The sequence below is a fragment of the Sceloporus undulatus genome, chromosome 1 (assembly GCF_019175285.1).
Source record: "Sceloporus undulatus isolate JIND9_A2432 ecotype Alabama chromosome 1, SceUnd_v1.1, whole genome shotgun sequence".
NCBI lineage: Eukaryota > Metazoa > Chordata > Lepidosauria > Squamata > Phrynosomatidae > Sceloporus > Sceloporus undulatus.
The window spans coordinates 173,526,499-173,549,516 of record NC_056522.1 but is presented as its reverse complement, the minus strand read 5'-3'; the positions used below and the strand labels follow the sequence as shown (position 1 = coordinate 173,549,516).

General features: G+C 40.1%; 1 protein-coding gene across 1 annotated transcript in view; it reads left to right on the top strand.

Moving 5' to 3' along the window:
* Positions 1-23,018, top strand: part of LOC121925614 (cysteine-rich venom protein-like) — a 28,740-nt gene that overhangs the window by 1,977 nt on the left and 3,745 nt on the right. The window contains exons 2-6 of the mRNA XM_042457962.1: positions 1,791-1,852; positions 4,365-4,478; positions 12,474-12,564; positions 15,261-15,406; positions 21,148-21,242. Of these exons, the coding sequence (XP_042313896.1) occupies positions 1,791-1,852; positions 4,365-4,478; positions 12,474-12,564; positions 15,261-15,406; positions 21,148-21,242 (508 nt within the window). The remainder of the gene's footprint in view (positions 1-1,790; positions 1,853-4,364; positions 4,479-12,473; positions 12,565-15,260; positions 15,407-21,147; positions 21,243-23,018) is intronic.

Here is a 23,018-nt window from a genome sequence, read left to right as displayed (position 1 = left end):
GGAAAGTTGCTCTGGGGAAAGGCATTTGATAGTTTGTAGATCCTTTCTTATTTTTTTTATCCTTTTTATTTTTTCAATGTTACTACTTATTTTAAAAATAAAATATTTATTAAAAATAAATCAAGAGTTCCTATTAATTTTTATTTATTAATTTAATGGTACTTATCTATATTTAATATCTGGGAGCTAACTCAACAATTAAATTTGCTGGTTCAGTCTAAACTGCAACACAAAAATCTATCCAAATGCACAGGAATGGGGAGATAGGGAGACCTGCTGGGATTCTTTTGTTCCCTTGCTCCTCTAGACTGCCTGCTGCAATCAATGGTGTTGGGGGCAGGAATGGAAGGGAGAGGAGTTCTGACACTCTCCACTCCTGAAAAATAGATAGGCTATTGCTGCCTTTACATAGTTGCATGAAATTTAACTGTTGAGGGTAGTGTGGTGGTTGGTGGCTTCATGGCTACCATTATGAGGTCTTTTACCTTCAGAATTTATCCATTGGCATGTAACTGTCTACAGGCAGTAGACATGGTTGCTTCATTTCCAAGTGTAAAATGCATAATGCTACAAGTGTGGTCTTGAACAGTAATGATAATATTTTAAGGAAGATTGGCTTATTATGTAATCATATTTGGAGCTGGACTGCCAATGTGAAAGATGTAAATTTGTGTTTCAAATAAACAGAACATGCAAAAGAAAACAAACAAATTAGATCTATTAGTGGGTATTCTAAATTAAATCTGCTACCTTAATAAATGGAAATTGTTTCATATGTTTAAATTCAGTACAGTAACATCCAAAATCCACAAAACAGGGATACCTCTATTGGACCAACCAAAAGGTACAAAATACATGTTGCATGCTTTCAAAGCGCCATTGCTTTTGATGCAATTTTTACTTAAATTTTAATTTAATGGCTAAAAGGAGCGGCCTGCCTGCATACAGGGACGTAGCCAAGGGGGGGATCTTGAGGTCCGGGCCCCCCCTTCCATTAGAAAAATGAATAGTGTGTGCTGCTGCGCCGCCGCACCCAAGCCCCATTATAATGGTGGCACTTAGTCTGGACCCCCCCTTCCTAAAATCCTGGCTACGTCCCTGCTGCACAAATGTTCCTACAAACCACCTGAACAGCTACATCTTCACAAAATACAGGCTTGTGACTAACATCATATTTCCCCCCTCTGGTATGATGTTTACCCCTTGCCTGATGATGAAACTAGTGGAGCTTTGAAAGCTTGCAACATGATTTTCTTGCATTTTGGTTGCTCTGATAAAAATATCATCTTGTAGATTTTGGATGCTATTGTGCTGAATGGCAAACAAGGATAGGTTCTATGGTTACATTAAATTTTTGATGGCTTTAAAGCAGAATTTTTTCAACAAATTTTTTGTTACACAGCTACCTGAAGAACCAATGAAAGCCCTTTAAGTTGAAAATTCAATCTTACTTTAAGCACATTATTTGTTCTTGAATGTAAGAGTTTTCCTTCACAAATAATTAGTACGGGAAGCCTGGTTAGGCAGTCATTAACTCTTCACCCTCTGTTGCAGTCCTGGTCAAGATGGGCCCTCCCCAATCCCTGTATTCATGAGGTTTCATTTGTGCCAATGCAAATGCAATATGTCTGAACCCCCAAGCCAGTCTGGGGCTGTCTTAAACACATTTACTGGGGAAGTAAATTTCATGTTCTAATAAACATGCTTAACAAACATGCACTGCACTTCCAAACCCAGGTTAAGCATCAGAAGATTCTAATCACATCTGCTCATTCTTTTTGTTTCCTTAGAAATGTCTTTTTTGATCAACCTCTTGCCATTCGCTGTTGTATTTCAGCACTTTCTAGGACAGGTATGAGCCTTAAGACAAAGGATGTACTGAACTGCTAATGACAATTTCTTAACAGTTTAATATTTAACAACTGTTAAACCTCAAAATCTGCTCTTGTGTTTTGCTTATAATTTGGGGATGAGACAAAATTCTTCAGATGGCAAGAGAAATGGAGCAGCTGCCAACATGTTTTGAGGTAGTTCTGGTATTTGAGGAAATTCAAATTCATGATAATTTCCATTAAAAATGGCTGCCTTCTTTACCACATACAAAGAGCCACCATTAAAGAAGAGAGGAATTTCAGCACAGAATGAGTAAGGAGAGAATACAGGAATACTTGGTTATTCTAAATAAATATAAGTCTCCAGGACCAGATGAACTACATCCAAAGGTATTAAAAGAACTGGCAAATGTAATATTGGAACCATTGGCAATAATCTTTGAGAACTCCTGGAGAACAGGAGAAGTCCCAGCAGACTGGAGGAGGGCAAACGTTGTCCACATCTTCAGAAAGAGAAAAAAAGAGGATTCCAAGGCTTTCATGGCCAGCATCCATAGTTTTTCTGGGTTTTTTTTTGGGGGGGGGGGGGTTATGTGGCCATGTTTGAGAAGAGTTTCTTCCTGACGTTTCACCAGCATCTGTGGCTGGCATCTTCAGAGAATGGCATCGCTGAAGATGCCAGCCACAGATGCTGGCGAAACGTCAGGAAGAAACTCTTCTAGAACATGGTCACATAACCTGAAAAACTCACAAAAAAACTATGATTCCTCAATTATCGTCCAGTTAGTCTGACATCAATACCAGGAAAGATTCTAGAGAAGATCATTAAACAGAGAGTCTGTGAACATCTAGAAGGCAATGCCATAATCACAAAAAGTCAACATGGGTTCCAGAGAAACAAGTCATGCCAGACAAATCTAATCTCTCTATCTCTCTTTTTTTTTAATAAAATTACCAGCATGATAAAGGGAATGAGTATATCTTGATTTCAGTAAGGTTCCCCATGACTTTCTTGCAAACAAGCTTGTAAAATGTGGGCTGGTCAAAGTAACTGCTACACGGATTTGTAATTGGTTGGCCGGCCGAACCCAAAGGGTGCTCAACAATGGCTTCTTTTCATCCTGGAGAGAAGTGACCAGTGGGGTCCCACAGGATTCTGTCCTGGGCCCAGTGCTATTCAACATCTTTATTAATGACTTGGATGACAGTATTGGAGGCATAGTTATCAAATTTGCAGATAACACCAAATTAGGAGGAGTAGCAAATTTCAAAATGACTTGATAAACTAGAAATCTGGGTCAAAGCTAACAAAATGAAATTCAATGATTCTATGATTATAGATTCTATCAAGTGTAGGGAAATTGTGACCAGTGGGCCATATGCATCCTGGACCACGCTTTTATAGCCCCTGAAGCCTTCCACATTCCCCCAAACACTCCACCCTCCCAATTTTAAAATAATAATACATATCTTTGATATTTTTTGCTTCCAAACCATGCAAAAATCTCCCTAAATGTGTGAAAACAAACAAAAGACCCCCTAGATATCCACTATAAGCAATCCAGAATGTCATACTATCTACATATACCTCTGTTTTCCTCTGCATTGCCTTTCAAAGATGGCAACAACATTGAAGGGAGAGATTGCAGAGTAAAAACTCGGATATTTGGGCTTATTATGTCCAGCCTACAAGACTGGTTCTAGGGGAATTGGCCTGTGGCCCCCATGGAGTTGTCCACTTCAGAGTGATACACACAATGAACCTTCTTTCAGCAGCTCAACTTATTCTAGAGATAAAATTTTAACCTCTGTAGCATTATTGATTTATGGGTATGTAACAGGGCTAACTGAAAATTGGGTGCGTAACCTGCCCTTGAGAAGTCTCAGTAATTGATTGATGCTATAACTTATTATGTTATATTTATAATAATCCTATGGGGAAAAGAAAATGATGGCTTTTTTGCAGAGCTAGAGATCTTTCATAGTTAATGCATCGGGATGATTTTAAGTAGCATTCTTTGCCCCAGGACAGACCGCCAAGAAACAGCTGCAATGGCACACTTGTGATATAAACACCGTGCAGCAACGGGCAGATGCCACGTGGGGCTTACGTAAAAATGGAGGTGCCAGTGTACACAGGGAACCACCATTGTTCCACCACTGTGCAGTGCTAGGGTTAGGGACCGTGCGGTTGCAACTCTAACCCTAGAATTGGTGCTGGTATGGCGCAAAAGGCTGGTGTGTACTTTGTTACTTACAGTATTACTGATATAAAGGACAATAGGGTATTATCAACAGGCCCATGATAGGTAGAATAGGAATGTTTAAAATCAAATGTTGTTCACAAGGTAGCAAAATTTTGCTAAATTGTATGCAAATTACGCCCCCAAGTGGTTGACGGAAACTGAAATGTCTATAGCTGATCTGAAATTGTATTTGAAATTGTTTTAACAATTTTTAATAACTTACTGTGCCATTAAATTTTAATTAATAAAATAAATATCTGACATACTTTTAAAAAAACTAACTCAGGTTAACCCAGTTACAGTGGGTAACATCTCTGCAAAGAAACAGAAGGAAATAGTTGACCGACACAATGCTGTGAGGACAGGGGTAAAGCCAACTGCTAGCAATATGCTGAAAATGGTAAGATACAATTGTTCAATGTTGCTAGACATTGCTGAAAGTTTTAATTGTGGCTTTCTGAAGCATGGCTTCTCCCTGCTGAATTTCCAAAAAAAGATGGAGGTAGGAGTCTACCTGAAGAATTTAGTCAAAATTTAATGTGTGTTCAAAAGATTTTGACTGGAAAATTGTGAACTCCTGCAGGTAAGGCTTCCAATATATTAGCAGCAGTACATCTTTCCCTCTGCAGCCCTGCTGATTGTTTACTGCATTTGTCTGCCAATTCTACCTCCATGGGCCTTTTCTGTTCCACTCAGTGTTTTTTTCTTCTTCTTTCCCTATTAGTTGTTGGATCACTGCCTACTCATTTTCTAGTTGTGGTGACAGCAGGACAGGACCTTGAGACAACGATGCTCCGCCTTGAGGAATGATCAGGAAGGTCCCCAAATATGTGGGCTGCCTTTCCACATTTGAAGATAGTGCATAACCTGCCCTTGAGAAGTCTCAGTAATTGATTGATGCTAGCCCAGCTCTCTTTAGCTTTCTTCTTTTGCATTATTATTGATGTCTTGGGCTGGTTCCAGGTTTCAAAAGGTTCTCTATACACAGAAAGTTAGGTTGTCATATTTGGTCAGCTGCTTCCTCATCTTCGGAGGTGAGGAAGGGTTCCTTATAGATCTCTTCCTGCAGTTGTCTTGGCTGTCTTTTAGACTGCTTAAAATTTAAATGGACCTTAAAGGCTGGAAAGTTTTACTTTTATTGATGGTCTCTACATTTTATTAGTTGACATTGTGATTGTCAGTGGTATTTCTCCCTTACAGTTGGAAATTTCATATTGACTTTTCTATTGATAGTATTGTATTTTATGCAAGGCAATTCAAGACAATTCAACAATAAAACAAATAAAATGAACAAAGATTATTATTTTCTTTTATATCGTTCTTAATTATTTCTTTGCCTTTAAATAGTCCCATCTTGATCCATCTTTTCTTTCCACTTCTATTGTTTTTATACTGTAAGAACAAGCTGTGCAAGATCTAGGGTTTCTAAATTGCTTTTTAATCTGAACTGGTTTCATATTTTTCAGTGTAAAGTCTATATAAACCAAACCTGCACAACTTGGCAGTAGGTAGAGGCCAAATTTAAAATAGGCTAAACTTCTTTGGGCCGCAGATAGGTGGCACAGTTCAGTGCAGGTACTGCAGCCACTCACTCACAAACCACAAGGTTGTTCAATCCCAGCCAGGAGCTCAGGGTCGACTCAGCTTAGCATCCTTCTGTAGGTCGATAAAATAAGTATTCAGCTTGTTGGGGGAAATAAGCTTACAGTTGTAAACTAGTTATGGACTGCTTTGTGCAGTATGAAGTGATATGTAAATAAATCTGCTATTGCTATTAATATTAATACACCAGCCTCCAAAGGTGCAAATAGACTGACGCTTGCATGCTAGAACATCAGAACCATGCAAGATTCTGCAAATAGTGTACGTCCTGAGCGTCATTCTGCTCTAATAGCCCATAAACTTTCACGACTTAACATTGACATCGCTGCTCTTAGTGAAGTTCGTCTCCATGAGCAGGCAGCCTTAAAGAACATGGTGCCAGCTACACACTCTACTAGTTTGGCAAACCCAAAACTGGAAAACATCTTTCAGGTGTAGGCTTCATGATAAAAAACTCCATTGCCTCCAAACTCGAAACCTTGCCAACAGGACACTCTGATCGCATTATCTCCTTAGACCTCCCACATGTTGTTCTCTTCAGTATATATGCCCCAACTATGCAAGCCAACCCTGTGGAGAAAGACAAATTCTACTCAGACCTACGTCACCTTATACAAAAAGTCCCTGTAGAAGACAAAATCATTATCCTTGGTGACTTCAATGCCAGAGTAGGAAAGAACTTCGAAGCCTAGAAAGGTGTTTTAGGCAAGCATGGTGTTGAAAACTGTAATGATAATGGACGCCTCCTGCTAGAGTTTTGTGCAGAACAGCAGTTGAGTATTACAAACACCATCTTTTAGCAGAAAGATAGCTTGAAGACAACCTGGATGCATCACCGATCCAAACACTGGCACCTCATTGACTATGTTCTAGTGTGCCAGAGAAATATTCACGATGTCCTTCATACCCGAGTGATGCCCAGTGCAGAATGTCAAACAGATCATCGCCTTGTAAGATGTAAACTAAATCTTCATCTTAAGCTCAAACCTAAGAGGGGTGGCATCTTAAAGAGGAGACTCCAAATCAAAAATCTTCAACAAGGTGCCATGAGAGACAACTTCCAGGCAAATTTGCGAACAAAACCTGAATACCCCCCTACAGATTCTTCCCCTACAGCGCTTTGGCAACATATCAAAAACAGCATCCTGAAGTCTGTGGAAGAATCCTTAGGGTTCTTCCTCAAAAAAAGCAAGACTGTTTTTTTTAAAACAATCAAGAGATCCAGGAGCTGTGGGCAAAGAAGAGAACTGCTCACCAGACACACCTTGCTCAGACATCTTGCCATGTAAAAAAAGCAGTCTTTTCCCTCGCATGTAATTAACTTCAACAAAAACTCCAAGACATTCAGAACAAGTGGTGGAACAATTTAGCAGAAAAGACACAATTTTGTGCTGATTTGGGTGATCCCAGAGGATTTTACAAAGCTCTTAAAGCAGTGTTTGGACCTACTTATCATGTCCAAAGCTCCTTATACAGTTCAGATGGTCAAACACTACTTACAGATAAAGCCTCTATTCTGAACCGATGGGCTGAACACTTTCAAAGTCTCTTCAGTGCCAACCGAGTAGTCCAAGGCTCAGCTATTCAACATATGACACAACAACCGATGAAAAAGGAATTGGACATAGCTCCCGCTTTGGAAGAGACCCTTAAGCCATACAACGGATGAAAAATGGCAACGCTGCCGGGATTGATGGAATTCTACCTGAAGCTTGGAAATACGGAGGTCATATACTCTATGCTAAACTCCATGAGCTCCTTGTGAGTTGCTGGGGAAAAGGTGATGGCCATCAGATGTTCGAGATGCAGTCATCATCACCCTGTATAAGAAAAAAGGAACAAAATCCGATTGCTCCAACTATCAAGATATAACACTGCTCTCCATTGCTGGAAAAATCCTTGCAAGGATACTGAACAGATTAGTTCCTGCTATTGCAGAAGAACTTCTACCTGAAAGCCAATGTGGCTTTAGAGCTAATAGGAGCACTACAGATATGGTATTTGCCCTTAGGCAACTGCAAGAGAAATGTAGAGAGCAGAACAAAGGACTCTATGTAACATTTGTCAACCTCACCAAAGCCTTTCACACTGTGAGTAGAAAAGGTCTGTGGCAAATCCTGGAATGACTCAGATGTCCCCCTAAATTCCTTAAAATGATTATCTTGCTACATGAAACCCAGCACAGTCAAGTCAGATATGACAATGCTCTTTCAGAGCCTTTTCTAATAACATTGGCCTGTTACAGACTGCCAAAATAAAGCTGCTTTGGGTCTCTTTGGAGGTATGCTGTTTAAATGATGCATGCATCCTAAGAATCCAGAAGCTGCACCAAAGCTGCACTCCAATGCTTAGGAATGGAGTGTGGCTTTGGCACGACCTCTGGACTTGTAGGACCCATGCTTCATTTAAATAGCATACCTCCAAAGAGACCCGAAGCAGCTTTATTTTGGCAGTCTGTAACAGGCCTAAGGGAGTAAAAAACGGTTGTGTTCTTGCTCCAACTCTATTTACAATCTTCTTCAGCATGATGCTCCAAAGGGCTATGGCAGATCTTGAAGAAGAAGACAGCATTTATATACGCTGCCTTACTTATGGTAACTTGTTTAACTTAAGCTGTCTGAGGGCTTGCACTAAGACTCTAAACTATCTAGTCTGTGAGCTGCTTTTTGTTGACGATGCTGCCCTTGTTGCTCATACAGAAGCAGCTCTGCAGCGCCTAACATCCTGCTTTGCTACAGCTGCAGAGCTCTTTGGGCTGGAAGTCAGCCTGAAGAAAATGGAAGTTCTCTACCAGCCTGCACCACAGGAATAACACAGGAATAATACTACCATCCCCACATCACTGTAGGCAAATCTGTGCTTAAGTCCGTTGAGCAGTTCACCTACCTGGGAAGCATCATCTCCTCAGACGCCAAGATTGATAAAGAGATCAATCACAGACTAGCAAAGGCGTATAGTGCATTCAGAAGACTTCACAAAAGAGTCTGGAGTAACAAACACTTGAGGCGAAGCACAAAAATCAGTGTGTATAGAGCCATTGTACTGTTTATTCTCCTTTATGGGTCTGAAACATGGGTCACCTATCACCAACACCTGTGACTCCTTGAACGCTCTCATCAGCATTGTTTATGCGCAATTCTATATATACACTGGACTGACTATGTGACAAATGTTGCTGTCCTTGAGCAAGCAGGGATCACCAGCATTGAGAACATGCTACTGATAACGCAGCTGCGTTGGACAAGACATGTTTCTAGGATGGAGGGCCATCGCCTCCCAAAAATAATATTCTACGGTGAACTCGCCACGGGTCAGCATAAGAGGGGAGCCCCAAAGAAGAGATACAAGGACTCCCTGAAACAACACCTCAGGCTTGGCCAAATTGATCACCAACAATGGTCCACCCTGGCCTTGCATCGGGAGGCTATTATACGCTATCTTGATCCTTGGAAGAGGCAGGATAAAATTTATTATTATTATTGTTGTTGTTGTTGTTGTCATAGAGCATCCTGGTCCTTGGTTTGAATTTTCCTTTAATTTCCTGGATCTTGTGAAATAATAATAATAATTTATATTTCCCGCCTCTCTCTGTGGATCGAAGAAATAGATCTCTTGTTCTTCCCTTTTTGTTGTTGTATTCTATTTCTCTGCATTAGTCACTGTAGTAATTTTCTTAATCTTTCCACACTAACTTTTGTACTGTTACATTCATGGTTCCTAATTTGTTTCTATCTCCCTTTTGTTTTTCTTCTCTTCTTTTCTTTATTGCTTGTAGTGTTTTATCTGCTATGTTTTTTTCTCTTTACTTTTATCTCATGAAAGTGTCTGTCTGCATTCTTCTTTTATACTGTCCCTGGCATCAGAACATAGTTCATCTGGCTCCTGGTTTATTATGCTTAGTAATACAGATATGTTTCTTATATTGTCAATAAATTCTTTTGAGACAATATTAGATTATATTTTGGTATGATGATTGATTTTGTTGTCTTATTGAGTTTTACTCTTAATTTTGATATGAATAATTCATGTTCTGTACCACAGTTGGCAACTGGTCTAGCCTTGGCCACCAGTATGGGCCATCTTTTGCTTCTGACTAGCTTGAGCCCTTTCTCTGGTATTGAGCTCACACCACTGTGCCATCAGGGCTCCTGATTATATAATCTATTTGATTTTTGTGTTGGCCATCTGGTGATATCTATGTATATAGCCTTCTTTCTGGTTGTATGACAAATGTGTTTGCAGTAAATAGGTTGTTGGCTTCACAAAAATCAGACACTCACCTGCTTCATGTCTTTTACCTAATCCAAATCTGCCTATTGTTTTTAGTTATTCTTTGCTTCCTACTTTTGCATTCCAATCTCCTATGATCAATTTGATGTCCCGTGTTAGTATTCTGTCAATTTCTTCCTGTACTCCTTCATAGAATCTTTCAATTTGTTCTTGTTCTACCTCTGTGCATATACATGAATTATGGTGATATTCACAGGTTTACCATGGAGCCTTACTGGCATCATTTGGTCTGCTTTTCCATTGTATCATCTGACTGCTTTTGCTACATCTTTTCTTAGTATGAAAGCCACACTGTTTTTTCTTGTCTTTTCATTCCCTGAGTAGAACACTGTGTAGTTTTCTGATTCAAAGTGGCCCATTCCTGTCCATTGTAACTCCCTCCCTCCCTCCCTTGCTATGTTCATGTGTTCCATTTCCATTTTACTGTGTCTAGCTTGCGTGTCAATTTGCCTCTTTTTATATACCTTTGTCTTTTCTTGCAAATTGATTTCCCTTTATTTCTTCTTCACTTTCTGATTCTGCCTGTGTCTCACTTGGTATGTCTTATCATAAGGGGGGGGGGGCATCTACACCTCCTTGTGTGCAGTGCCAACAAATGTTAGACATGATGTCCCTGCTGTTTTCTCACATTAATGACACCCAGCACAACTGCTGCTACTAGCTGTTTGCCTTCCTATATCATTCTTCCCATTGTTGTTTGCTTGCTTTCCAACCCCTCCCCTTATGCTTCCCTGGTTTCCCTGCTTCCCTCATGTCCCTTTCCTTTAGCCTGTCATCATCTTGCCCCTCCTCTTTTCTCTTTTAGTTTCTTCACTTCTTCCTCCCTGGTTGGGGGAGGACAGGGACGGTTAGTCTTCCTCTCCCTTCCTGCACTTGCCTGTCTGGTCCTTTGGTGGTGCTTGCTCCTTTCCTGGGGATCTAGAATCATAGAGTTGGAAGAGACCACAAGGGCCATCCATTCCAACCCCCTGCTATACAGGAACTCTCAGTCAAAGCATACCCAACAGATGGCTGTCCAGCCTCTGTTTAAAGACTCCACCACTCTCTGAAGAAGTGTGTTCCACTATCAAACAGCCCATACTGTTAGGAAGTTCCTCCTAATGTTGAGGTGGATTCTCTTTTCTTGCAGTTTGCATCCATTGTTCCGTGTCCTATTCTCCAGAGCAGCAGGAAACAAGCTTACTCCCTCCTCAATATGATATCCCTTCAAGTATGTGTTAAGGGCTCTGACTAAGAAGGTGTGAAAGTGTAGAGACCCAATTGACTCTGACATCCACACAGTTCTGTTAGCTTGCCAATGAAAGATAAAATGGTGGAATGACCCAATTAGCCCTGACTCCCATATGGATTCTTTTAGACAATAGGAGTGGAGACAGGGTGAAGTCTTCTGAGGGGTAAGAGAGAGAAACCAGTAGTTTCAGCAAGTACTAACTGCTCAGGTCTGAGTGGTGGAATGAATCTCAAGTAAAGATTGTAGTTAACCAGGGGCCACCTAGATGTGTTAGGTTTTCAGATTTTTTTAGAAAGGTGGAGTTGGGGGTGTATTGTGATATATATGTGTGCCTTGATTTTTAAAATTTTGCAACCAGAGGGAAAGTACCTAGAAAGCCTGTGTACTTTAAACCCATTGAGTTTTCTTGATATAACTTGAGTTACCTCAATTTTCCTATTTTTTTTCCTATGAAAAAGTTCACTTTTTAAAAGTCTCATTTATTCTTTAAGGGAATATGAAGGGGAAGTTCTGGTCACATGTTTCCATTACCAGGTCCCCTATAATTACTATTCTGTTTTCCCAATAAATGAGAAGGCGAGAGTGTCAAGACCTTCCACTCTCAGGAGCCTGAAGGGGATTAAACTGCCAACAAAGAGATTGGTGCTAGTACTACTGTACCACTGCACTGGAAATAGGAGGCAATTATGGATACATCCCAGTCATACACCAGGCTCCTTTTTGCCACACACCCCTTTCCTCTGATGGCTCTATCCACACCCCCTTTCCTCTGACTCCTGTATCCATACTCCATTTTTTCTTATCTCTTTATTCATGCCCCTTTCCTCCACCCCCACCCCCCACATAATTGTAGAAGCACCCTATGAAGCTTTTGCCCAAATCCCTTAGCCAGTCCTGACGGTTGGGTAGATGAAAGTCAGCACTAAGAACTGAAGTGCGGCAAGAGCCTATAGTGGAATAGGGAAAAAAGTAATTCCACAAAGGCAAAGTTCTACATCTTGGGAGGGAGAAGAGTGTTTCTAATGGGTGGAAGATATCAGTCTCTCATTTTAGTCATTGCGGAAGTGGCATATGTTTAACAACCTCCTACTGAATCAAGTATAAATGTGATATAAGCACAATCGTCTTTTTGGATTTTGCCCAATAAAACTTCCCATCCACCCAAAACCAGAATTGTGAGATTTATTTTTCTCTCTATGTGTGTTCTGCTGTATTTTGAACTTCATGTTACAGTTTAAATATTTTTCTCTCCTCCTTATTTGCTTTTTAAAGACATGGGATCCTAAAGCAAGTGAAACTGCTAAAAAGTGGGCTGGAAAGTGTAAAGGACAAACAAGTCCCAAAGAGGAACGCGTTGTGGATGGTGAGTTAAGTGAGATTCCTTGGGATGTTTTCACAATTATCTGGGGGGGAAATGGATTTGCAGTGTTGGTTCCATGCGAGGAGCTTCTGAGCAAAATGGTTTAACTGGGATTCCTCGCTCTCCTTCTCCTCTTCTTTCTGATCCTCACCATTGCTGATGGTGCCCATTTGCTTTCCTTTGGGTGCATTTGGCACCCTCTTACAGAGAACAAGACACATGCAAGTTATCATGCTACTCTTATTTTAACCACATGCAATATTTATTTTACTGCTTAATTTTGTTTACTATATTTTGTTTATTAAATATTTATATTGTGCTTGATATCTCAGGCTAAGTTACATACAGCAGAACAAAGATTAAGAGCAATTTAAAAGGGTTGAAACCCCAGTTTAAAACACTGCATGTTGTGTAAATAACATCAAACCTTTGCAGCCTATTTAGAGCATGATTCCTAGGTCCCATAGGCTTTGTTGAAAATGATAATGGCGATTCTTCATTTCACCCAAAATTGAGACTTAAGGCAGCTTACAATTTTAAAATGGACCAAGTGGCCAAAAACATACTAAAGTGAACATTAAAATAGAATTAAACTGTTCACAATATTAAACAATTAAAACCTACACTTAACAAATAATTAAATTTTAAAAAAATTCAAAGCAACTAAAACAGTTTGGCTCAATGCTATATAAGACTTTCAGACTGTACATTTAAAAACTCTGTTTTGAATGTTTCTTGGAATAAAAATGTCAGTGAGGTCTCCCTGAGAAAAGAGTACCAGATTCTATGGGCAGTTACAGAGAAGGCCTTATCTCATGTCTTCACCAACAGTGGTGGAACTGAGAGAGGGCCTGACCTGAAAAGCCAGTGTTTAACCTGACAGCAAACTATGGCAAACATCAACTTCACATTTCTGGCACCGCATCAAAGGAAACTTTCCCCTGCATGTTCATTTGATAGGGATATTGTCACTGTATGTCTTCAAGTCATTTCTGATATATGGCAACCACAAGATGAAATTATCATGGGGTTTTCTGGGGCTGAGAGTGTGTGACTCACCCAAGGACATCCAGTGGGTTTCCATGGCTAAGCAGGGAATCAAACTCTGATCTCCAGAGTCCAATGCTCAAACCGCTATACAACACTGGCTCTCTAATAAGGATATGTTGTTTAAGTTTTTCATCTCCATTGTAATGGGTAATCTAAACAAGTATCTCCATGCTCAATGTAATCTTTGAAAACTGAATTGCTTTTAAAGATGTCTCATAAGGGGAGAAAGAAGACTCACTTCTTTTCACACACTACCCTTATTGACAGAAGGGGGAAAAGTGAGAAAATGCACCCACTGTCAACTGCTGATGGAGTATTCTTCTCACTCAGTTCCACTTCCCCCTCTCACCCACACTGCCTCATGGATAGCTGGAAGGAAAGTGGGCATCTGATCATGAGGCTTTCCCATCACCAACTAGCCAGTGATGGAGAAGCCTTGGTTGCCTATTATACCTCACTTGCTCCTACCATATAGTGGCTGGCAAGGAGTGGAGGTAGCCAGTAGTGGCTGTGGAAGTGAGGGGACAGTCAATGCATCCCTTTCATTGCCTACCATTCCCAGTCAAGGAATGTGGTCTGCAAAGCTAAGTCTTAGCACAGATTTAGTATGCAGAAGTGAAGGATCCCAAATACAATGTGTGGCATCTGCAAATTTACTGATCAAGATGGGTCTTTTGACCCATCTTAATCTTAATCTTAAATCTTAACTGTGTTATTAATTTAATAATAATAATAATAATAATAATAATAATAATTTATTTTATTTATATCGCTATTCCAGAGATCATAGCGGTGAACAGCAAGTAAGCTAATTTGCAAGTAAGCTAATTAAAGGGATATGGGTAGTAAAAGAGGGGTAAGGGTAGATAAAAACAGAAAGGGAAGAGTAGGGAGACTGAGAAGCCAGGAACCTAGCACTAAACACTAAAAACACTGCAAAAATATTCATTGCAGCTGACCCCAAATAATACAGGGGTACCCCGGGTTACGAAATTAATTCGTTCCGCCGCCGCTTTCGTAACCCGAAAATCTTCGTAAGGCGAAAAAGCCATAGGCGCTAATGGGGAAAAGCGCTATTTCGTGCAAATAGCGCCGAAAAGCACCAAAAAAATTTCGAACCCGAAATAACCTTCGTAACCCGGAACAGTTTTTTTAAATGGATTTTTTTCGTAACCCGGAAATTTCGTAAGGCGGCACCTTCGTATCCCGGGGTACCACTGTATTAGAATGTATTATAAATAATATGCAATGATATGTACTTCAAAATATAATCAATTGAAGGGAAGAATCCACTCCTTCTGAAAGGCTTCAAAAACCTTTCCTTTGCACAGCCTCATGGGAGGCATTCTGAAAACATTATTTGGATTAGGGATGCATTGTAAAATTGTATTTGGGTACAAATTTCAATGCATTAATCTAGTAAATACTATGTGCTACAAATTAATAAGCACAGCAAATTCAACTTAATTCATTGGATAATGAATCTTCACAAAGCTATACTAAGCAATTTGGAGTTTGTAACCTTGACATAACTATATTTCTTCTCATTGCAGGATTCTACTAAAAGTATTTTTAAAGTTTTCAAACCCACCTCCTGATTAAATATAGCTCAAGACTGGTCTGCTTCTTCTTTTTTTTTTTTTTTTTAGGAATCTACTGTGGTGAAAATATTTTAATAACTACTAAGCCTACCTCCTGGTCAGCCATAATTACAGACTGGTCTGCTAAAGCAGTGAATTTCCAATATGGCCGTGGACCAATTAATGACATTAATTTAAGTGATGTCTATACGCAGGTACGAACAGAAATGTTCAGATTGTTTGTTATAATATACAAAAGATTTGCTACTTCAGCAATCCTTTGTTATCCTGAAACAGGATTAGAAATGTACTTTGATCAGGATTTAAAGTGAGGTGGAAACCAGTGGCTTCAGCACTACAAACCCTATCAGTGGTCATTCTGGCTGGGGCAGAAGGGAGTTGAACCGCAAGTATAGGTTCAGACATTTTCCAGCTTTGGAATGGGTGAATCTTCTTATCATGCTCAAAAAAAGCTTTTTCGAAAGAGCTTTTCATCAGGTAGTAGCAATATGTGGGAAAGTTGAGTAAGGTTGAGAAATCCACTCTCTCTTTAGCAAGCAACCTTCATCTTCAATTATTTTCCCAGTGTACATGGATGGATTGAAAATCTTAAAAGCTTGGAAAGAGTTAGGAAAATTAGAAGAAGAAATGGCAGAGAATTCTGGGATGCTTCAATAGTATGATCTACTTTGTAGAAACAACTTTCTGAAAGCAGGGAATAGTAAAATAGTACAAAAACAAGAGTACAAAAATAGAAACATTGGCCTGATACAGACTGCCAAAATAAAGCTGCTTGGGGTCTCTTTGGAGGTGTGCTATTTAAATGATGCATGGGTCCTAAGAGTCGGGAGGTCGCGCCAAAGCCACATTCCATTCCTAAGCACTGGAGTGCAGCTTTGGTGCAGCTTCCGGATTCTTAGGATGCATGCTTCATTTAAACAGCATACCTCCAAAGAGATCCAAAGCAGCTTTATTTTGGCATTCTGTAACAGGCAATAGTCTATATTGTACACAATTGATACAAGATTTCAGTTAAACAGAGGTTCAGATTAGATGCTAAAATGAATGTATATTTGCTATGAATGTGTATTTCCTCTCCCACAATGGAGCTTCTTCAGAGCTATGTGTCTAGGACCTCTCTTGAGTAATTTGCTAACATATCCCTTCTGGGCTTAAGCATGTGATGGCTGGGCAACTTGAGATCTTCCTGGAGGAAACAGATTTCAATTGCAATATATTATTAATGCTTTTCTCAGGGAGGGAAGTTTTTCAATTTGTTTAAAAGAAGCAGTGGTATGATCACTTCTATAAAACACCCTCTCTGAACCTGCTGGACACTTTACAGTCTGGTTTCACACTGGAGGTGGCACTGAAATAGTCTTAGGCCCCACACAGACAGGCCAAAATAAAGCAGCTTCGGGTCACTTTGGAGGTATGCTGTTTCAATTATGCATGCGTCCTAAGAGTCCGGAAGCTGTGCCAAAGTTGTGCTCTAGTCCTTAGGACTGGATTGTGGCTTTGGCTCAGCTTCCAGACTCTTAGGATGCATGCATCATTTAAAGAGCATACCTCCAAAGTGACCCGAAGCAGCTTTATTTTGGCCTGTCTGTATGGGGCCAAAGGAACTCTACTTGGGGGGAAAGACAGGGAGAGTGCTACCATTTTGTTCTTTCTGGATCACTGATCATGATATCTTGTGACCTATTCATGACATCTTATAACCTCTGGAAGCTGATTCCGATAATGGCTGGAGCATATAAAACAGAAAACTCAACTTACATCTGACAAGACATGCTGTGTCTAAGATGGCAATGCATACAGTGAAGAAAGCTTTATTCTCTACATGTATTGCGTTTGCTAATTTGTGTCCAGCTGCACTGTTCTGGGTAGTGAGAGGTTTAACTCGGACACCGTCCCCCAAATCCAATTCTAAAGCCTTCAGTAGTTTGCTATGATACTTTTAATGATCACTTCACAAATAAAATATCTCAGATAAGAGCTTACTTAGGCCTGAAAGCCAAAAGAAGTGGCTTCCGGCTGTGTTGGAGTCACACCGTTTATACAACACACATTGCCAGTGCAGCCGGAAGCAATGCTGAGGTCTAGACCAGAGAAAAAAAGAAGTGGAGATAATCCTGGTGGCACTGCTTGGGTCTGACGGTGGTGGTTTACATTTAGAGCAGGCCATGGACATGATCCGCTAGCATATTGATTACGTGTATCATTTAAGTCTGTGTGGAGTTGGGAGGCAACTTGCCGCTCAATCCCCTTGCCTAGAAAAGGGAGATTTGATAATAGTCTATAGTTGTTTAAGTTCAGCAGGTCCAGGGAGTTGTTGTTTTTTTTTTTAAAGAAGTGGTCATATCACCACTTCTTTTAAATAAGATGGAGGGGTGAAGCAGATGGCTGGGAAAGTGCTTGTGGCCAGAGCAGCCTTGGGCTGTGCTCTCCTGGCCATCTGCTTCACCCCTCCATCTTGTTTAAAAGAAGTGGTGATATGGCCACTTCTAAAACAAGCTCTCTCTGGACCTGCTGGACTTAAACAACTGTAGACTACTACCAAATCTCCCTTTTCTGGGCATGAAGATTGAGAGGCAAGTTGCTTCCCAACTCCAGACAGCTTTAGATGATTCAAATTATCAAGATCCATTTCAAACCAGCTTTGGAGCAGGAAACCATACCCTATGAGGAACTTACTGCACTCCTAGAGGACCTAAAGGTGGCAGTACATGTGCTGGTAACCGCAAAGCTGGACTTTTGCATAGCCATATACATTGGGCTACCTCTGTACCAAGTTCAGAAACTTCAATTACAGTAGTTCAAAATATTGCAACCAGACTGGTTACTGATACACCACTGGCTGCCAATTAGTTTCATGACAAGGTACAAGGTCTTGGTTATTACCTTTAAAGCCCTGTATGGTTTGGGTCCAGGTTACCTCAAGATTGCCTCCTCCTGTATAATTCTCTTTGTACATTCAGGTCCTTTGGGGGATATTTACTCCAGTCAGCTAAGACTAGGTTGGCAACTATCAGTCAGACGATTTTTGTCTTCAGCTGCCCCTAGTGTCAGGAACACATTAGTTTAATGCTTTCCTGTCAGAATTTGTTTTGACTGGAGATTAGATTGATAGCATATAGTTGATTCTAATGGTTTAAACTGTGAGGTTGTGCTGTAATGGTTAATGAGTCTTAAAAGAGCTGAAAAGGACTGTGTCAAAGTAGCTAATCTTGAATGTGTGTGGGATGTTTCCACATTGGCTGAAAAGGAGGCTTGAGTTTAAAAAATGTGGCTGAGGTGATAATGAGGATGGTTTTATAACACCTGATATATAAGTGGATTGTTTAGCAGGGCTTTATAGGTGATAACCAACACCTTGTATTGCGCCCAGTAGCCAATGAAGAGCTTTCAAAATAGGTTTTATATGGTCAAATTTTCAGATTTGTCAAAAAAGTGACGGACCTGTCTGCTATGATTCTCTTTTATGTAAATAAATAAATAAATAAATAAATAAAGGCATGTAAGAAATAATAATAATAATAATAATAATAATAATAATAATAATAATACAAACAGCAAATAAAATCAGAGTCAGCTTTCTGGGATAAGAGTAGGAGGCACTGTGTTACAGCTGTTCTGCTTCTGTCTCCATGAGAGTGACATTGGAGGATTCTTGTTCAGCTCTATAACTATTAACCTGTGGGTTTCCATCTTATCCCTCTTGGTGTTCATTTGAAGATGCTGGGTGAAGTCATTAGGAGTTTTGGAGTTGGGTGCAATGCATATGCTGATGACACTGAGCATTACTTCTGTATGGGCCTTTTTGTACTATGTGGGGAGAGACATTTATAACTTTCTGTCAGAGAACTCTGAATAAAGCCTGTGCTTTGGTAAAATCAAAGGGTGGATATAACTATGAAGTAAGTGACAAATCTTTTCTTTTAGATTTGTTAAAACTTTGCAGCAAAGTGAGGGAAAGTTGTGAAACCTGTAGCTTAGGGAAGCTGTTTACATGAAAAGGCATAACATGAATATGACAAGATAGACCTTATAATTTTATTCAAAAGTATTGGAAATCTGAAGAAATATGTTCTACTTTTCTTCCAGTTTCTGCCACTTAAACCTTAAAATATAGAGGTATGAGATATGTTCATCCTATTTTCAACAGATAAGGGAAATACTTGCATGTCAAGGGGTTCGACTGGATGGCCTTTGTGGTCTCTTCCAGCTCTATGATTCTATTATTTTATGTCAACCAATCAGGGTTCAATAAATAAAACGCTTCAGTTAATAAATGCTTCAACTGTTGGGTTCCATCAGTATCTGAATACTGTCCAGTACCTAAAAACCATCCAGTACTGAATACTGTAATGAGATGGATCAAGGCCTGAAAATTAAAGCTGAATCCCAATAAGGCAAAGACTTTATGGTGTTGTTGTTCTCAGGTCAAGGAATTCAATAAACAGCCTTTTCTGGATGGTGATGCACCAAGGGAGCAGATATATAGCTTGGGAGTATTCCTGGATCCATCTTTGTGACTAGAGGCCTAAATGGTTTATGTAACTCAGAGTATTTGGGGCCAGTCAAGGAACTGCCCTTGAGGATGACTCTGAAGGTACAGCTACTGCAAAATGCAGCAGCTCAATTGGTGAGGAGTACTAAGATGAAAATAATTTCACTAGCAGCCAAAATAGTTGCAGTCTCGATTCAAGAAGCTTATGATGACATTTAAAAGGAGTCTCCCTCCTTGGAGGTCTTCCTGCAAGGCAGGGGGTTGGACTGGATGGCTCTACATGAGGCTACCCTTGTACCAAGCCCGGAAGCTTCAGTTAGTACAAAACATGGCAGCCAGACTGGTCACCGGTGCATCCAGGTTTAACCATATAACACTTATTCTGAAAAATATTCACTGGCTGCCCATTCGCTTCTGAGCACAATACAAGGTGTTGGTTATTACCTATAAAGCCCTACATGGCTTGGGCCCAAGTTACTTGAGGGACCACATCTCCCCATATAATCCACCCTGCACACTCAGGACATCCGGGAAGAATCTGTTGGAAACTCCATCTTCCAAATATGTTTCCACATTCCAGATGGCCTTTTCAGTAGCGGCCCTGCAGATCTGGAATAGTCTTCCCGAGGAGCTCCGTCTTATGACCCCCCCTAAAAACATTTAAAAAGAGGCTTAAAACCTTTCTCTTTTGTCAAGCCTTCCCCCACAGGAATGAAGTTGAGTGTTCTTGATGCCATCAGTTCTCTGACTTACCCTGTGAATTATTGTGTTCTGTATAATTGTGTTACTGGATTTTATCTATTTTTATGAGATGGTCTGTAATAGTTTTAATAGTCTATAAACCATTTTGATCTATGGAAAAACGGTATGCAAATAAAATTTATTATTATTATTATTATTATTATTATTATTATACATATTTTAGTAAATAAATAAATAATAGATGACCTACATGGATTAATGCATCAGTCCCATCTGATCATTTGTGACTGGATGATTTGGTTGGTGTCCTGGGCCACTATCCCATAATACTGTTTACTGCCCATAATTGAGACTGGAAAATGAGTCCTGTTGGTGTTCTATTTCTTAATACATCTCATTACTAGTGAGTTTGCTTGATTTGGCTCAATAAGGCTAGCATTCTGGACCTTTTCATCAAATCCAGTTTATCACTCAGGAAAGATGCTATAGATATTTTGTAAGTTATTGCATAACTCCCACCTAATTCTAGTTTCAGGGGTGGGGGCTTACATGGAAGTTGGCATTCAGAGTTGTTTACCAGAACGTGGATTACAATGTGGAACAGCTATGGTTTCTGTGAAAGCTTCATAGTTTAGTGCATGCTGAATATTCTGTGATTGTATGATTACAAGAATTTTACAGACTTGAATTTTGGATTAAAACTTAATTTTTAATTTTTCTCTCTCCACTTTGTGTTCATAGCTCGTTTGGTATAATTCACACCGAGTTGGATGTGCAGTTGCCCACTGCCCAAAAGAAATGGTCCCTTTCATATATGTTTGCCATTATTGCCCTGTGTAAGTATCATATCTGAGTATATGTTTTCAGTCCATGTGCCCTTTGATGCAAGGTATCCTCAATCTTTAGATTTGTTAAAAAGTAAACTTGGAAATGCATATGATGGCTCTTCTAAACAAGGGCTTTTCATGGAGGGAAAATTTAAACATACAACTTTCTATGCAGAGGCTAAAGTGGTAATAGTTCAGCTAAATTATAGGACATGGAAATACATTCTTGCAAAAGGTCAGTTATTTTATTTTATTGTCAAGTCAAGTGTTTATTTTAGTTTTGCTTTTGTACTAAGTAGCCTCTGCTTTTATAAAATAAAAGAGTGGCTATAACTATGAAGTAATTGACAAATGTTCCCTTTTAGAATTTCTCCTCCTGCCAACAAAGCGGGGAAAGTTGTGGAACCTCTAGCTTAGGAAAGCTGTTTACATAAAAAGCATAATATCAAGATGAGAAGATGGAGCTTATAATTTTATTCAAAAGTATTGGGAGTTTGAGGAAATGAGACCTATCCCACCAGGTTTCAGTGGTGCCTGTTATATTTGCCTTCCTAGTTAAAATTCAAATTCATCTTGCTTATTTCACATGCTCTATGCAGTAATCTCAGACCATAAGCTCTTTCATCCACAGAACCCTCCAATGTCATCTCAATGACTTCAGAGATGTTATGCTCTTGTCCCTGTGTCTCATAATCATCAATTAAGGGTTGAGTTTGGAAATTATTATGTGACTTCAAGGTTGAGGTATGGTTCCTGATAGTTCTGTTTCTGTGTGTCCTCCAAGTATCTTCTTTGTGTGTGTTGGAAAAGTTCACTTCCTAGAAGCATTCCCCGTTTTTGCCCTTCCAGAAGAGTCTGCTCCATTCTTTCCAAAGAAGTTTCATCCCCCTTGATAAAAAGAAGCCCCCCCCCCCAAAAAAGAAGGCCAAGTGCAGGAGGAGGCGGCTGTCTGGGAAAGTGGCCAAATGGCCACTCAAACAAACCACCAGCTGACAGATTCAGTGCAAAGCAACACAGTCTTTGAGTCTAAATGAAGTATCAGAAGAAGAATTACCAAAAGAGTTGTCAAACGGTCAGAGTTCAAGATTATCAGATAGGCAGGTCGATAAGGCTGTCCAAGGTCAAGGGTTCCAGCTAATCAAGTTGGGTCAGCAGTCCACGGGACAAAGGTTTTGGACTCAGAGTCTTTCCTCAAGAAGTTCAGTTAATCACTGGCAACTAGACACACATTCTCCAGCTGCTTAAATGGACAAGCAGCAGGCGTTCAGGTGAATTATTACCAGCACATTTCTGATAAAGTCTCCATGACCTTCAAAGGCCCTCCCTTTCATTTTGATGCTCCGCGAAGATAGGCACACTTCCCTGATCCTCCTCTATATCCACAGATTCAGCCATTTGGCTACTGAACCTCTGGAGAGACCACAGACTCTGTTACAGCAGACCTAGGGCCAGCCTCAGGCTCCCCAATTGCAGGCTCAGGTTCCAGAGGCTCTGGCTCATCTTTTGAGCCCTCCAAGTCATCCTCCATTCTGGGCAGGACATAGGCATGGGCAAATACCTGCAAGGCTCCTTTGCTGCCCTGCTTCCTCTTGGGAAGGATGAGTGGCAAAGGATTTTGGGCAGCCCACAAAGAAGTGAAATGACTTCAGTGCTCCTCTGCCACTCTTCTCTCTGCTAAGGAGAGGGCCATGAGGAGGAGGAGGAGGAGGAGGAGGAGGAGGAGGAGGAGGAAGAAGAAGAAGAAGAAGAAGAAGAAGAAGAAGAAGAAGAAGAAGAAGAAGAAGA